Below are 16,428 nucleotides of genomic sequence, written 5' to 3' on the forward strand. Positions count from 1 at the left end.
CCTACCTGCTGGCTTATTTTGTGGACCGATATTTCAAAGTTAAAGTACCCGCTTTTCATCTGCATGTCTCAGCGGAGGAGTACTCTCTCGCAGCACGCATCACAAGGAGGTAATCCTGTCAAATGTGCTAGGATTCTTTGCTGCAATGCTTATAACATCAGTTGGTGAGGGAACACCAACAAGCCCAAATTTTGCCATCGACTCCGGGGATGGCAAGCTCATGAATGACAGTAGAAGCAAGAGACTAGGTGCATCAACTTACAGTACATCACGAACACCTGTTAAAAGCCTTGTGACCAGTGAGGGCAAGCATACAGACTTGGGCATCTTGAATACAGCCTGGTTATCAACAGCAACTGTCAGCGAGCAATCAGCTGCACATACGCTTGATTCCTGTCCACTTGACACTGCTCCTGTGGGAAGGCATGATATTTTTTAGTGTGTCTGTCACTATGGTCTCTAACCAGGAGAAACCATGCAATGAAGCACTTTACTGTAGGAGCCTGTGGAACACACATGTGCCGGCTTTGACATCGATCGTCATCAATGCCGGTTTTGACATTGATGATTTGATACCCAGTACATGTCAAACACTGAAAAGTGGAACAGGGTTATTTTGTTGTGTGTGTGTGATTGCGAAATGGGTAGCTGTTGTAGAGGCTCTGTCTGAGAGGTCCTGACCAGTTACTGTCTTAGATGGATTGTCTAACAGTTACACATTGCAATTTACATAGGGAATCATTCTTTTTTTTTTTTTTTTTTTTTTTTTTTTTTGTTTACTTGTATTTAATCATTAAAAGATTTTTACAAGAGCGCTTTCTGGACTGAATGAAAGCCTTTCTAATGTTGCCTGATAGATGATTCAAGCCTTGCGTTTTACTTCCTGGTCTTCCGGAGTAAGTTTTGTTCTTTCCAAAGCTAGGTTTAAAAGTTTAGCGGTCGCCATGTGCCATCGAGTCTTTTCGCCTGTGATTAGGCGGTTCCACCAAATATCTTCATTCCCTACAAATGATGTAGCCGTCAGGGGGGTGAAGTAGGTGCTCCTGGCCTGGTGAAGAGCTGGGCATCTCATCAATAGATGTTTTATAGATTCAGAGTCATCTGGATTTGCACATAGTCTGCAGGGTGGTTTCTCCAAACCCGCTCTATATCTGGTAATCCAAAAGCTAAATTTATCAAATAAGAAAGCTGGCAGGCATATTTATTGCAAAAATTCCATCAGTTGGAATTTCCAAAGGAAATACATTGATGGCTGTCTATATCTTCTGCATGCATACTGTTTTACTTTTTTTACTTTTATGGATCTGATACCCAGATAGGTCAGCCTCACCTCCCAAAACAAATCATAAATTGAAATCTGGGCCTCTTCTTTCTCCTCCTCTTTATGGTTCATAACTTTGTACTACAGTTTGTACATTTGACTGTTAAACCTTTCGCAACGGATGAGAAAGTAATTTGCCTGTAATGTTGGTTCTTCAATTTGAGTGTCTTCCATACTTACATACAACCTTCCTATTCTTCCCATCTTGGATTACAGTGTGTCACCATTGATTGTTTCTGCAAAAGTACAATAAATTAGCACAAATGCATTTGTTTTTCTAGTATGAAGTTATTGGCTTTATGTCAAAATTATCATAGATGGCGAACTGCTTAATAAGGGAGTTTTTATAAATGTTATCAACTCCCATTAACACTCTCAACTCTCGTCCCCTACTAACCACTGCATGCACACTCAATTGCATAGCAATAGTTAACACGTGACTTTATCAGTGATTCTAAAAATTTAAGAATCCATTTTAAAGCACATCATTCTTTCATACATGGTTCTTTTCTTTAGGCGGTGTACACGAAGAGTTCGGGACCTGTGGTGGCAAGGTTTACCACCTAGTGTTCGTGGGAAGGTGTGGAGTCTAGCAATAGGGAACGAGCTCAATATCACTTCTGGTAAGTTCCTTGTTACATGCCAGCTTACAATTTCTAACTGTTTAAACCTGTCTCTTTTCAAGACCATTCAGGCTCTAAACTTTGCATCTTTTGAGGTGTCCTTTATCGCACACCTGCAGTTTCACATAAGAAAACTGTTCCAAAATGCTCTTTTGTGGGACAATTGACCGACACTTCACCCATATGATGCACACCACCTAGCTGTTTTATCCTTATCCTGTCAAGTGGTATGTTTTACTAACATAACTGTATCTACCCTTGCCCCTGAATGTTGTCAAATATATTGAAGGTCTTTGGAAGTAAAATACAAGCACCTATTAATGAACCAGTCTATTTCAACAACACTGCAGAAACCACTGAGATTGATATTTGTTTCCGCTAACTGCTCGTATCGGTTTACACTGTATATTGAGCCTGTAAATCGAGCATAATGTTAACAATTGGCAATTAAATGTAAATAATGCCAGTAACCTTTATATCCTTGCATTTGGTCCTTTTTAAATAACAGAACTGGAAGATATTCTTGAGGATTGGATAGGTCAGACCAATTCTGGCAAAAAAATACTTTGTGGTGATATTATTTTTATTTTTTATAACAAGGAAGAACAAAAATGATTGTTCTTGTTACATCAGACCTGTAGCATCACATAACCTGTATTTTGTTTGTGACATGAATAATGTTATCAGACAGCATATACCAATTCCCTCCTCCCCGTAAACCCCTGAACAGTGCCTTCTTGTCCGTTTAATATGTCCCCTCTATGCATAGTCCGTAATTATCCCCTTCATTAGCTGTTTTTAGACAACTACTTGTTCTAGAAGGATTCCTGTATCTGAGGTTCCAATTCCATGCATGCGAATAAGGTTTTCATCACTGAATTCTGTGATACCTTGGTAGGCTGCTCGTTGCCATACTAGTTTCTGCCAATTCCCATTTCTGTAGGTCTCTCCACCACATCTCCACCATTGGGCCTTCTGGGGATTCGCATGTTCCTTGTGCGCGGGAAGATCCCCAAAAGAAAGGCTGCCGGAGACTGGATATTCACTATAATTCTCCCTCTAGACATTCTATTTGTGATTTCTCCCCAGTATCGTATTCTCCTCCAGGACCAGAACATCTGTAACATTCTCTTCAATGTATCAGGGACAGAATTGTCTGTTCGAGCCTTTAAAGCTGGATATGTTTTGAGGTGTTGGGTACACTCTGTGCGTTACATACAACTGTATGAGTTTGGAATTCCTGGAGACTTGTTTGAGATCTTATTTCCCTTGCCCATTCAGAATCCGTTGATGGGTTCCCCAAATCGATCTCCCACTTCAGTCCCACCTTCAACTGGAGAGGAATGACAAGAGAGTAGATCATACAGCCTGGACACTACATACCACCCCATCAGTCATATTGTATATAGCTTCTACAGACGCATTGAAGTGCTGGCCATCGTTTTGTGAGTGTATGTACCAGGGTGGCAACGCTGCAGGTCTTGCAGTGTTTGCGTATACTGAATCCTGGTTGCTGTTTGTTTAGCATAACCGCAGCCATAGGGATCGGCAGGGAAAAGGGATCTTTTTTCAGGCATCTTCGTGCTTCTTACCCACTGTGTGTGGTGCTCATTTATCGACCTCGGAAGGATGAAAGGCTGAGTTTGGCCCTGCTGAGATTCGAACCTGCCTTGTCAGGCTCTGCACGGATGTCGAAGCGAGCGCTCTACTCACTCTGCTATCTGACTGGATCTGTAACTTTGAGAACCTTACAGGCTCTGCACCACAGCTGTTTGCCCAGAATATTGTAAATGCCTGAATATTAAGTCAATGTTTATTCGGATGTACACATCCATTAAACAATACGAAAAACAAAAATAATACGTAATATTTCGAAAAATAATGTAATAAAAACTGCAATACTAAATACAAGCAAATAACATTCCATACATGAATGACCCTATATAAAAACAAGAGCCCTCATAGCACTGCCAAGACAACCTTTCTCAGATACATTGCTCTTTTGAAAAAAAAGACCAGGCCCATGCATGCAACACGTGCTGAATCAGCAGAAAAAAGAAAAAACAAGGCAGGACGATAAGTGTGATAAAAAGTCTGAGAACAGGTAAAATAATAAACTTTCTGATATCACTATATGCCAGACAAAATCGAATAAAATGCTTTAGTTCCTCCCTAGCTTCTCCACTTGCTGGACAAATCGCAGTATCAGGAAAACCCTTCCAGTTAACCGCATTTCCCCTCTGCAGCAAGCAGTTCAATCTGGCACGAGTTATCAGCCAACAATCCACCCTTTTGGAGCTCAAAAGGTAAGGCTGGATCAAGTCTACCCTACTGATAACTGCATGAGCTCTGTCTGAGTGGGAGGCAAATTCCCTGCTTTCCTTCCTTTCAACAACCATTGATCTAAAGAGGACTTTATAATGAAGTAGGTCTCCAGAAGACAACAGGCTACAAGGGGTGGGGGGAGGGCCAAAGCATTACTCTTCGTCAAAAGGTCACTTATATAAAATAACAAAGGAATTGTATGCCAATTGGCCCTACCCATGAAAGACCTGATGATGAAATAGCTTAGGCTTGCATATTCATTTGACCAGACACAAAGCCAAAAAAGAATCTGAGGCAACTCCCACTGACCCTCCAGAAAGCCCACATTAATCATTATGGGTGATGTCAATGACCGGAACATAATCGCCCAAGTTCGATGCTCTGAATTAGATGAAACCGCCTCTCATACTGCCTCCAAGAGTTGCCGTGGGGCAGCGTTGCTGGTAGGAAAGAGTGGGGTAATCGGAGAATGGGTGCAATTCATGGCAGAATCCGATTTGGGCTACATGGATATGGCTAACCAACAGGAGTGTGAACTCTACACATGGAGCAATGGCAGTGTCAACTCCCACTTAGACTACATCTTTGCCAATCCTCAGATGAGAAACACGTCAACCATCGTAGGAATAATCTACAATTGTTGAGTGACCATGCCATGCTTTTGTGGATGCTAAGTCATGAACCAACAAAAGTCACACGAAAATTGATCACTAATATCACAACCAATGGTAATAGATTGATTTGGAACCCTATTAACATTGATAAATTCAATACGGAACTGAAAAACTTTCCTTTCCTATGATGGGGTTAAATGGACATTATGATTTGAATTTTGGCGATCTAACTGAAGGCACTATTGCTTGGTCAGTCAGTCAGATTAGAACATGAATGGGGGAGTTAGGCATTGGTCTTTATGATAGACAAATTGCCTTAAAGAAAAGGGAATATCGTAGAAGTATAAAGAAAATCAACAAAAAGATCAATACTAGCCCTGCAGAAAACTTCGAACACTTAACCAATCTAAGAGCCAAATTTAAGAATTGGTTGTGACACTGTTACGCTCACCTGGCCTCTGCTGGGACGTTTGGGCACGGTTGCAGCCCTCCCTGGAAGTGAATTCCCTTTGTCAGGCTTCTTCCCCTGCTCGTGTGCTGTGGACTGGGCTGGTTGTGGGCACTGCTCCTGCGAGGATATGGGAGATTGTGAGAATGCTGCTTTGTGACTGCTGTCTCTCTCGAACCCTTCTTCCCAGAATGTGGTGAGCATGCAGCGACCTATAGTCTCATCTGTTGATTGATGATGGTGAGCTCTCCGTCCTGCTTCTCACTGCAGGGGCGCTTTTGATGGACCGAGTTCCTTCACTGGCCCATGTGCGTGGCAGCCCAGACCGGCTGTGGATGAACCACTCCTGAAGGTATGTGTCTTATGGCTTTTAAAATATTGTAATATGGATTCTTGATTATTGTCCGTGTCCTTTTAATTATGTCTTTCCTCTGCTTTCTCCCAATGGATGATATGCAGCCCAGCGGTAGTTGCGGTGCATGAAGCGAGGTCAAATGGGAAGATAATGGAGTCCACAATGCTCCGACAGCAGGTGAGTGTTGGTGTAAGGTTAAGCGCACGGATTTGTCTAAGCGCAACCTTAAACGTAATGTCTCAGCAAATTCTAACCTTGTCTTTACCTTTTTCTCATGCAGGCACCGTCTGTCACAACGTCTGGCTGGAGCGCTGCTTTCCGGGGGTCTGGAGATGGAAGATGAATGCCAGAGTCCACGACGATGCGTGCTGAAGGAAGCAGATTCCTATGTAAGTGCTGCAGCTGGAAACAAGGTAAGATGCGCTCAGGCCAGTAGCTGGAAACAGGTAAGATGCGCTTAGGCAGCAGTGTGCGTTACGCTGCAATAGCAGAATAACGCGAAGCACGTGCATGAGGGCTGAGCAGGCTTATGTAGCCTAGCTCTGGCCACGCCCATTAGTCCTGACTCATCGGCCGCACCATGCCACTCCTAAAGGATGCTTGCACGTGCAGTCTGACTCTCCCCAGCAGCCACGCCCGACCGAACGCACGAGAGGGTCCCTGCAGGGGAAACAAAGTATGTGCACCAAATAAAAATGTGCTAGTGCACATTTATTTATGAGCCTGGCGCCAAAGGCGCCAGGACTGAGTCCAGCTGGGCCCTCCATGTTGCATTGTCCCTAAGGGACAATTAAAGGTTGTGTTACCCCTTGCTCTCGTGCCCTGATGGTGCAGGGTTTGGGGTTCCAGGCCCATGGCCATGACGGACACCTCTAAACCTCTATAAAAAATGCCAACTGGACTTTCCTCTTCCAATTATTAAAGACTCATGTGTTACGCTCAACTGGTCTCTGCGGGGGGGCCCCGGATGTGCCTGGGCATGGTTGTCTGCTGCCTCTGCTTCTAGTTGCTCTGGTGGTCAGCTTGGGTTGTAAGGAGGTGACTCCTTAGGTACGTTTTTTGGTGGGCTCTCCGTCCTACTTGTCTCGGCAGGGGCGCTGTTGCTGGCGAAGTACGGTACCAAGGGCCTAGTTACTCCACTTGTCCTTGATTGTCCTTACTGCAGTCTTTTCCAGAGTTACATGTGTCTTTCACTCCTGTTCTTTTACTTCTTTCCGCCTTCAGTTCTTTCTAGAAGTGTCCTTTGTGATCTCTCACTTTTGCTCTTTCACTCTTTCGTGCACCTTTGCTCTCTTGCTCCTTTTCTTCCTTTGTTTCTTCTTTGCGTTTGCGTGTCCCTTTGTATGCTTTCTCGCTTATTAACTGACTTGCATGCTATTTCTCTTTGCAGTTTGAACCGGTGCCGGAGAAGCCCTGAAGACTTGTGGTCTGACTCAGAGATGCAGCGGATTGAAGCCAATGAAGAGAGATGGTGAGTTCAAAGGCGCGATGCGTAAGCGGTGGGTTGTGGGTTTCTCTGACCTGTTTTATGTTGTTGGATGTGGTTCGACGGTGAAAGATCGAGGAATCCAGGCGTTTTTCCGGACTTCGCAGGATTCTCAGGTAAGGCAAGGAATGTTGTCTTGCTTTCTCCTTTTTAGGTTGGCGCTCAGATCAGGATCGGGAGTTGAAGCACGTGGATCGCCGGGAGCTAATCACGGTGAGTGTTATGCTGCTGCAATGCAGAATAACGCAAAGCATAGATCCAGGTTTGGGCGTGGCTTTTTTAGCCAGCCGCGCCCATGTGCTCAACCACACCCAATAAACTAGACTGCATGGTCTAAAGGAGTAACGGGCCTCTGACTTCCTGTCCTCCATACTTAATGGATGGTTTCACCGTTACTAAGCTGAGCCTGGTGCCAGAGGCGCCAGGACTGAGACCAAGTGGTCCTCAGCAGTGGTTTTGGGCCTCTTTTGGTTGTTTGTTGGTGCAATGTTCCCACAGTGGGTCGAGGGTGGTGGAGTAAATGGGTTCAGAGAGTACGGACCATGACATCATGACAGACAAAAATGTGTCATGAATATATGACTGTCCTAGCTGGGAACTTCCCCCCTGATACTAAACCCGATCTCTGAGGCTACCTGGATAAAGTATATCACCAGTCATCAACTATCAAGTGTAGAAAGAGATTGCATGTATGCCTATTATTATCAGGGGGTATAGAAAAGGAGGGATTTGAGGAAACTGATATCCTTAGAGGAATCATAAACTGAAGGCTTCGAATTGATTGTTTCCTCCAAAGTGTAATTTAATGTCCACAGCTGTGTACTTTGGAAACTTTTTCAGCAGAGGGCGTCCTGCATCGATGGCGTCGGGTCAACGTCCCTCGAAGGCCTCCGTCGAGGGCGATGTCACCGGATGTTATAAAGAGGATGCACAGCGCCCTTAGCCTCAGTTCAGTTTTTCTGCAAACGTGTTTGCTTCGAGAACTCGGCATGCCTCGTGTATTTCTTTGTGTAGATGTCTTCCTCTTTGACCCCTCCGACTCTGCGGTCTGGCTTCAAGACCTGCTAGGACTGCAAGTCTAAAATGTCAATCAACGACCTGCATCTCATTTGTTTGTGGTGCTTAGGCGAGAGTTGCGACACCGATGACTTTTCGAAATGCCAGTCGCTGACTGCTAAGGCCTTGTGGGAACGTACGGGGAAGCTTCAGGTAGGGGTTCCAAATTAGTAAGGCTCGTAAATCCAAGTCCAAGGGTATGTCCACTGACGATTCAAGGGGTGACTCTGCGTCGGACGGAGTCCTGGGGTTCTTGGTCCCGTAGTGGTTCCTGCCATTCATCCTCCTCGTCTCGGCGTTCTGGAAAGCGCCGTCATCGTTCGCCTTCCCCATCCTCCCCAAAGGATGACGCCGCAATGAAAGTGGCTTGCCCGACTAAGTCCTCAACCCCGGAGGAATGGGCTGCTTTTCGGGAGCAGATGTTGGAGATTTCCCAATCGCAGGGCACAGTTCTGTCCGCGCCTTCTGACGAAGCCGGCAAGGAACAGTCTTCATCTGTGGCTCGCACGCCTTCGGGCTCGGGTCCTCGGCACGATCCTCATCGGGAACCTTCGAGGTCCCGTTCGGACAAAGGCTCAGTATGGTTGCAAGAGACGTGCTTCCAGGTCTCACTCATCGTCCCCAGCGAGACTGCAGAAACCTTCTAAGGGCTCGAGGTCAGCGTTGACTGCGTCGGTGCCGTGTCTGTTGGATACCGATGTCGAAGCTTTGCCTTCGTATCAGCACACAGCGCCATCGGCGCCAGTGTCGACGTTGACGCTGAAACCATCGACGCCGAAGCCATCGGCTCCCTCGACGACTTTGAGGCCTTTTGGCCGAAATTTACCATTGGAGATCCCTACTGCTGTGGATCCTCCTAGGAAGGCTGATTTCAAGTCTGTGAGGCCTGTTCTGGACTCCAGGCCATCGGCTGTTCCGAGACAGGAATTTTTTCCTCACTCTGCATGACATCTGTGAGGTGGAGGAGGGGTCAGATTTTGATCTTGACCCTCTTGAGGCTCCTGTCTTTTCGGGCGATAGCCAACTGGAAGAGTTGAGACAGAATCTTCATGATGCTAGTGGCCTGGACCCTTCTCTAGAAGTGGAATTTGGCAGGCCTGAGTCTGGAGCTCATGCTGAGTCGTCCTACAGGAGACTCATGGCTAGGGTCTCGGAGTATCTGGGTGTAACGCTCACCTGATTCCGACGGAGGCGCCGGTCTTGGCAGGATGGTGTCTGTGACTCGAAAAGTGAAGTGCAGGACTCGATTGGCTTCCGGGGCTGAGCCTCTTCGCACTGTGTGTCTAACTCGAAGAGTGAGATATCTGCAGGTGAAAGAATATGGGGTTAATGATCTGGGGTTGTCGGGTATCTCTCTCCCTTCCTCGCTTTTCCGTGGAGCCCCAAGGTCAACGTGCTCACCTTAGATAGGTGAATGCTGGACTCTCCATCTGCGTCTGGTGCAGGGTGCCGTTGCCAGTTCCTTCACTGGGTGAAACGTAGGCCTCTCGACCTCAGAGGATTGCTACCGTCGTTAACTGCACGAACGGTGAGTTTCCGGACACCTTTTAAGTCCTTACAGTCTTTAGGTGCGTGGGCACGTTAATGTGGAACAGGGCTCTGTATAATGCTTTTTCTATTTGTCTTGCAGGGCTCTTGAGGTAGAAGATGGTGTGAAGAAAGCCGAAGTTCGAGCCAGAGTCTTGGAATGACGCGCTTGGAAATGCGTAAGTAAATGCCGGTTGCCTGCTTTTCAAAAGATCTCTAACTGTCTCTTTTCCCTTGCAGTTGTGAGTTCGGGTGTTGAAGAGACGCTGGAAACGGTGGAGTATTTGCAGGCGCCCTATTGTGGCGGCCGCGATGGCGCGTAAGTAAAATACCTGTCTAATGTCTCTTCTTTTGTCTTTCAGGTGCAGGATTGCAGCGTTGAAGAAAACCGGAATTCGCGGAGTGCCGGTAAGTAATTCCACACAGGAATAACTATGCTTTTGTCTTCACAGACGGAGGAGCAGCGTGAAGAGATGGTAGCTGCCGATGGATCAGGTGAGGAAAGCGCTGCGCGTGAAGGTTGCCGTGCTAACCTGTTGTTTCTTGTCTTTGCAGGTGCTACTGAAGGCTGGATACAGGAATGGTAAGCGTTTGTTCTTGCAGGTTCAGGATCGGAAAGAAGAAAACTGGAACAGACACGGTGAGCGTTCTGCTGCGGATGCAGAATAACGCGAAGCACGTTTCATCAATCGGGTGTGGTTTAAATAGCCTTGGAGTGATGAGGTGTCTTCCTCCACGGCCTCGCCTAGGTAAGAAAAGAGTTCCTGTTCCAGAAGAGTTCCAGTGTTGTATCCAGGGAGTGGAGCTTGCCCCACCCAGGTAAGAAAGTAGTCCCGGCTCAAAGAGGATTCCTATGTGGCTGGTAAGTAAGCAGCATGGTCTGCTGCAGGTAAGTCCACCCAAGCATCTTCATACAAATTATGAGCCCGGCGCTTCCAGTGCCGGGACCAGTGACTTTGATGAGCCTGGTGCCACCGGCGCCAGGACAAGGTCCAAAAGGTCCCAGTGGGGACCGGCTGGTGCCTAGGATGACGGTTAGGGGCCTGCTTCCAAGGACGTTGGGCTGGTCCTAGCTCCTTGGAAGCAGTGATCATGACACTGGGCTGGTCCCAGTCCTCCTGAAGATTTTGTGCAAGATGATCTCAGACATTTTAGATCAAGGTCCATCCTCTGACCTGGTGTTACCTTTTCATCTCACCTCACAGAAAAGGGTGGTGGCTGCTTGCAGTCACCAGAATCTCTTCCGGCTGTTAACAAATCGTTAACCAAGAAATATCGCTCTTAGGGTAGCGACCTCAGCTACCTATCCACTCACCCCACTCCCGAGAGTTTGGTGGTTCAGGCGGCTACGGCCACCTTGAGGCAGGCGCCATACCCTACCATCCCTTGTGATAGGGACGAGAAACGCTTCGACGGTTGGGTACGCAAGGTGTTTTCTGCAGGGAGTATGCCCTAAAATCGGCCAACTCCATTTGTACATTGGCGAGATTTTCACACACTCTGTGGAACTGTTTCTCTTACGGCTGAGCATATTCCCGGGGGGCGGAGGGGCGGGGGGCGAGGGGAGAGAAGGATGGGTTCCTTGCTCTCGTGCAAGATGGCAAGGATGCCATGTGTGAATCCCTTCAGTCGGGTTTGGACCCAACAGACCGTGTTAGCTGGTCCATGGCTGCGAGCACCGTTATATACGCAGATTTGCGTGGTTGTCGAAGTCGGCTTTGCCCCGGATGTGCAAGCCCGTCTTCTGAACATGCCCTTTGATGGCGCGCATTTGTTTGGCAGCAAGGCTGACGAGAGCCTTGAGAGGTTGCAGACCTCAAAAGCTGTGGCTAAATCTTTAAGCGCAGCTGTGCGTCAACCTCCGCCTTTACGTCCTGGGTGACATCAGTCGAGGGGACGTTCTTTTCGTTACTACTCCTCCTTTGCTAGAACGAGAGGAGCCACCAGTCAAAGGGGTCAGCGTAAAAGTACCTGTGGTGGTCGGGGAAATCGAGGTGCCAAAGATGCTCAGGCAGCTGCCTCTTTGCCTTCTGGCACTGCTGCAGCCGCTCCAAAACAGTCATGAACCATGTCCCATGGTTCGCCGGATGGGGGCAGACTGTCTCAGTATCTCGAATAATGGCGAGCTATTACATCGGATGCGTGAGTTCTAGATACCATAGCCCACGGCTACTGTCTTCCCTTCCTAAAGCGGCCTCACAACAATCCACCGGCGAATCTCTCTTTGAAGCTTCCAGATCCGCTCCTTGTGCAGGAAATCTTGACCCTGCTAGAGAAAGGTGCTATAGAACTGGTACCTGTAGCGGACAGGAACAAGGGATGGTATTCCCCTTATTTTTTGATTCCAAAGAAAGACTGGGGATTAAGACCCATCCTGGACTTGAGTTGGTTAAACAAACTTCTCAGGAAGGCCAAGTTCAAGATGGTCACTCTTTCTCAAGTCCTCCGGGCCCTTCAACTTCAGGATTGGTTGGTATCTCTGGACCTACATGATGCTCACTTTCATGTGCCGATTCATCCCAAGCACAGAAAGTACCTGTGGCTTGAGGCTGGTGACTCACACTTTCAGTTTCGGGTCCTGCCATTCAGATTGACCTCCACCTGTGGGTCTTCACCAAGCTAATGGTGGTGGTGGCAGCGGGGGTGGGAGGGATTCACGTCTACCCCTACCTGGACGACTTGCTGATCCAGGTGCGCTCTTCCGAGCAAGCATTGTATCACTTCGGTCTCACCTGCCGCATCCTCCACAGGCGGGGCTTCTCCCTGAATTTCAAGAAGTCGCATCTGACACCTTCACAACAGCTCCAGTACATTGGCGCAGTTCTCGACACATCCTTGAGGAAATGCTCGCCTCCCAAGGCGAGGGCTCATCACATTGTGCAGATGGTGGACAAGTTTCAACATGCCCAGAGTCTCCCGGCTTTCGTATTTTTAAGGTTGCTCGGCCTCATGGCATCCTGCATTTTTCTGGTGCCTGAGGCCAGACCTCGGATGAGATCCCTGCAGTGGGTCCTCAAGACGCAGTGGTCACAGTTCTCAGGCAAGATATGATACGATAGGTTATTTATAACGCGCTTAATACCCAGAGGTTTCTAAGCACGGACCCGGGGATCCAACCTGTGTAGCTTGTGTTGTCTTGCTTTCAAGGCGAGCACGTTGCCCCTGAGCTATCCTCCCAAATGATGTCTGTTCCCGTTCAGATTCCACCTCGGTCTCCCAGGATCTTCTATGGTGGGCCAGCAAAGGGAACCTGATGAGGGGAGGAACCGTTATGGCAACCGTGGCCGGAGGTGACTGTAGTGACGGATGCTTCCCTCATAGGATGGGGCGCTCATACCAACGATTTGACAGCCAGCGGTCGTAGGTCTCCGTCGGAGTCCAGACTCCACATCAATCTGTTAGAGCTGAGGGCCATCAGGCTAGCCTGAAGGCTTTCTGCCATCTGTACGGGGGAAGAGTGTCCTGATCATGACGGACAACACAGTGGCCATGCATTATCAACAAAAAAGGGCGGGTAGGGTCACTCCTGTTGTGCAGAGAGGCAATGCAGCACTGGGTCTCAGCAGTTCATCTGGCCGGAGATGAAAATGCGGCGGCGGATGCTCTGAGCAGGCAGAGCACGATCTCTCACGAGTGGGAGTTGGCTCAGGAAGTCCTTCAGGAGATCTTGGCCCTTTGGGGGGAACCCTGAAAGTGGATCTCTTCACCACCAGTGTCAACCGGAAGTGTGCGAGATTCTGCTCAAGGGAATTTCCTCCAAGAGGACCCTTGGGAGACGCATTTGTGGTGGATTGGTCATTCCCACCTCTGTACGCGTTTCCTCCGGTCCCCGTCATTCCTCATGTGTTGCGGAGGTTCGGTTCCCACATAATCCTCATTGCTCTGGAATTGTGCCAGGAGAGTGGTACCCGGAACCTTCTAGAAATGTTCATCTGCCCTCCATGACGTCTTCCCTATCGAGAGGATCTCTCTTGCTCTCTCTTGCTCTCTCTTGCTCTCTCTTGCTCTCTCTTGCTCTCTCTCTTTCTCTCTCTCTTTCTCTCTCTCTTTCTCTCTCTCTCTTTCTCTCTCTTTCTCTCTCTCTCTCTCTCTCTCTCTTTCTCTCTCTCTTTCTCTCTCTCTTTCATTCTCTTTCTTTCTCCTCTCTCAGGAGGTCGATGGAGGGGGTCAGGTTCTCCACCCAGAGGTCAAGACTCTCAACCTTCACGCCTGGTATCTGAAAGGTTGCGGTATAAGGATTGGGACCTCCCGGATGACGTGAGGGAGGTGTTGCTTTCGGCCAGGCGACCCTGTACCGTTGTCGTAAGTTCTGTGACTGGTGCAGAGGTCACAATGTTGATCCTTTTCAGTGCTCCATTCCTATGGTTTTGTCTTTCTTACTTTCTTTGGCCAACAGGGGCCTTCAAGTGGGTACCATTAAGGGTTACCAGGAGGAGCCGTCTATCTTTAAGCACTCGTCTGAAGAATGTTCTTACTTTAAGATACCTTTGATTTCTCAATTTCTTAAAGGACTGACTAATGTGTTCCCGCCGTCCCCTTTCCAGGTGCCGGTTTGGGATTTGAATTTGGTTTTGAAATTTCTCATGGGTGCTTCGTTTGAACCTTTGCACTCTTGTCCTTTGAGATTACTGTCCTTCAAGCCTGTGTTCTTGGTTGCGGTTACTTCCGCTCGCAGAGTGAGTGGATTGCAGGCACTTTCATCTAGGCCACCTTTTACTGTGTTTCACAAGTACAGGGTTGTACTGCAGGTACGTCCCTCATTTCTACCTAAGGTAGTATCTGAATATCATTTGAGTCAGAAGGTGGTTCTTCCATCTTTCTACCCTCCTCCTCATCCTGGTAAGGAAGAGGAGCAACTCCATCGGTTGGATCCTAGGAGGGCTCTGAGCTTTTACATTTCTAGGATGTACAGGGTCAGAGTGGATGATCAACTCTTTGTAGGATATGCTGGACACCAATTGGGCCAGGCTGTTACCAAACAGACCATGTCCAAGTGGATTATCCTCACCATAACGCAGTGTTAACGATTGGCAGGTAAGGACCCTCCTGAAGGGTTGAGAGCTCATTCTACTAGGGGCGTGGCTACTTCCACAGCTTTCCAGCGGGGGGGTTCCTATTAAGAATATTTGTGAAGCAGCCACATGGGCGTCAATCCACACCTTTGTTAAACATTACTCCCGGGATACAATCCATGGTCAGGATATGGCCTTTGGAAAGGCGGTTCTTTATTCTGCTATCTGACTTTCCCTCCTCCCTCCTCCCTCCTCCATTTACTGGTACTGCTTTGGGAGTCTGTCAAAGATGTGGAATATGTTGGAGGACACAATCCATTTGAAGAACAAGTTACTTACCAACTGGTAACATTCTTTTGACGGGATGTTCCTCCAAAGTATTCCATATCTCCCTCCCAGCCTGCCCCTCTGGAGAATCTCCTATGCGATTGCAGCTTACGTTTCCGCAAGGCTATGTGCAGTCAAGCAGGCATGAGACTGGTGCCGCACGTTCTGAGGGAAAAAGCTTAAACTGAGGCTGCGGGCACCGTGCGTCCTATTTATAACATCCGGTTACGTCGCCCTTCGAGAGACATCGACCCAACATCATCGACGCAGGATGCCCTCTGCTGAAAACGTTTCTGAAGTGCACAGCTGTGGACATTACAAAGATGTGGAATACGTTGGAGGAATACAGTCGAAAGAACGTTACCAGTTGGTAAGTAACTTGTTCATCTGATCCGTTTCCTAACCGATCAACAATTCTGGCCATATTTAATTCTATTTCTTCGCTCAAACAGATTAACTCTGGTGAAATTGAGTCGGTGAGATACCCTATTCTCGACCAACAAGACATTACAGAAATTATAATACATTCCAAAATAGTCAAGAACCTAGTGTTGAGTGAAAGACAGCAGTTGTTCGCCAAAGGCTTACGCCTTGAAGCGATCATGATGCCGCCTTCAACTAAGGTCATTTACCAATTAGAACACTTTCAACCGACTGGCATTCCAAACACCGTGAACACCACTGTCCCTAAAGGATCATCGTGCCCCAGATGTAAAAGCGACTCACTTTGCCCAACCCAATTACCTACTTCTAAATGGGATTGGGTGATAGCGAAACAAGAAGTCTTCCAAACAACAGCTCACTAGCATGATTTCCATGATGTAATTCACTCATGCTCGCTGGGTTGCTGAAACATTAGCACTCCGAGGGATCCCTGCCGTACTTGGGGAGAACCACTATAATAGCCTCCATCATGGAGTCCGGGAGGGACCCCCCTTCAGCACTGCATTGAACACCTTAACCAAATAGGGGGAAAGGGTCGAGTGAAACCTCTTGTAGAAGTAGACCGAGTAGCCATCCTCGCCCGGGGAAGTGCCCACCTTCATACCTCTGATCACACGCTCCACCTCCTCATCGGTCACCGGACCCTCCAACCCTTCTGCCATCTCCCTGGTCAGGGCCGGGATCCGTATAGAGTTCAGGAACCCCTCAATCTCCGCCTCACCCCCATGGTATTCAGACGAATATAGCTTCTCATAAAATCGGCGGAAGGCCTCACCAATATGGGGAGTATCGTAGCCTACCTTGCCCACCTCGTTCTTCACTGCTTTCACTATTCTTCTTCTCTGTACCTCCCTCAGTTTCCAAGCCAGAATCCTATCCGCCCTGTCCCC

At 47.9% G+C, this 16,428-nt stretch overlaps 1 protein-coding gene across 3 annotated transcripts in view; it reads left to right on the forward strand.

The window, feature by feature from the left end:
- The window catches only part of TBC1D12 (TBC1 domain family member 12), a 684,903-nt gene that overhangs the window by 444,945 nt on the left and 223,530 nt on the right, over window positions 1–16,428 (forward strand). For all 3 annotated transcript variants that reach the window (XM_069611336.1, XM_069611337.1, XM_069611338.1), the window contains one exon: window positions 1,838–1,944. In XM_069611336.1, the coding sequence (XP_069467437.1) occupies window positions 1,838–1,944 (107 nt within the window). The remainder of the gene's footprint in view (window positions 1–1,837; window positions 1,945–16,428) is intronic.

The sequence above is a fragment of the Ambystoma mexicanum genome, chromosome 8, assembly GCF_040938575.1.
Source record: "Ambystoma mexicanum isolate Mex_15411 chromosome 8, UKY_AmexF1_1, whole genome shotgun sequence".
In the NCBI taxonomy this organism is placed as follows: domain Eukaryota; kingdom Metazoa; phylum Chordata; class Amphibia; order Caudata; family Ambystomatidae; genus Ambystoma; species Ambystoma mexicanum.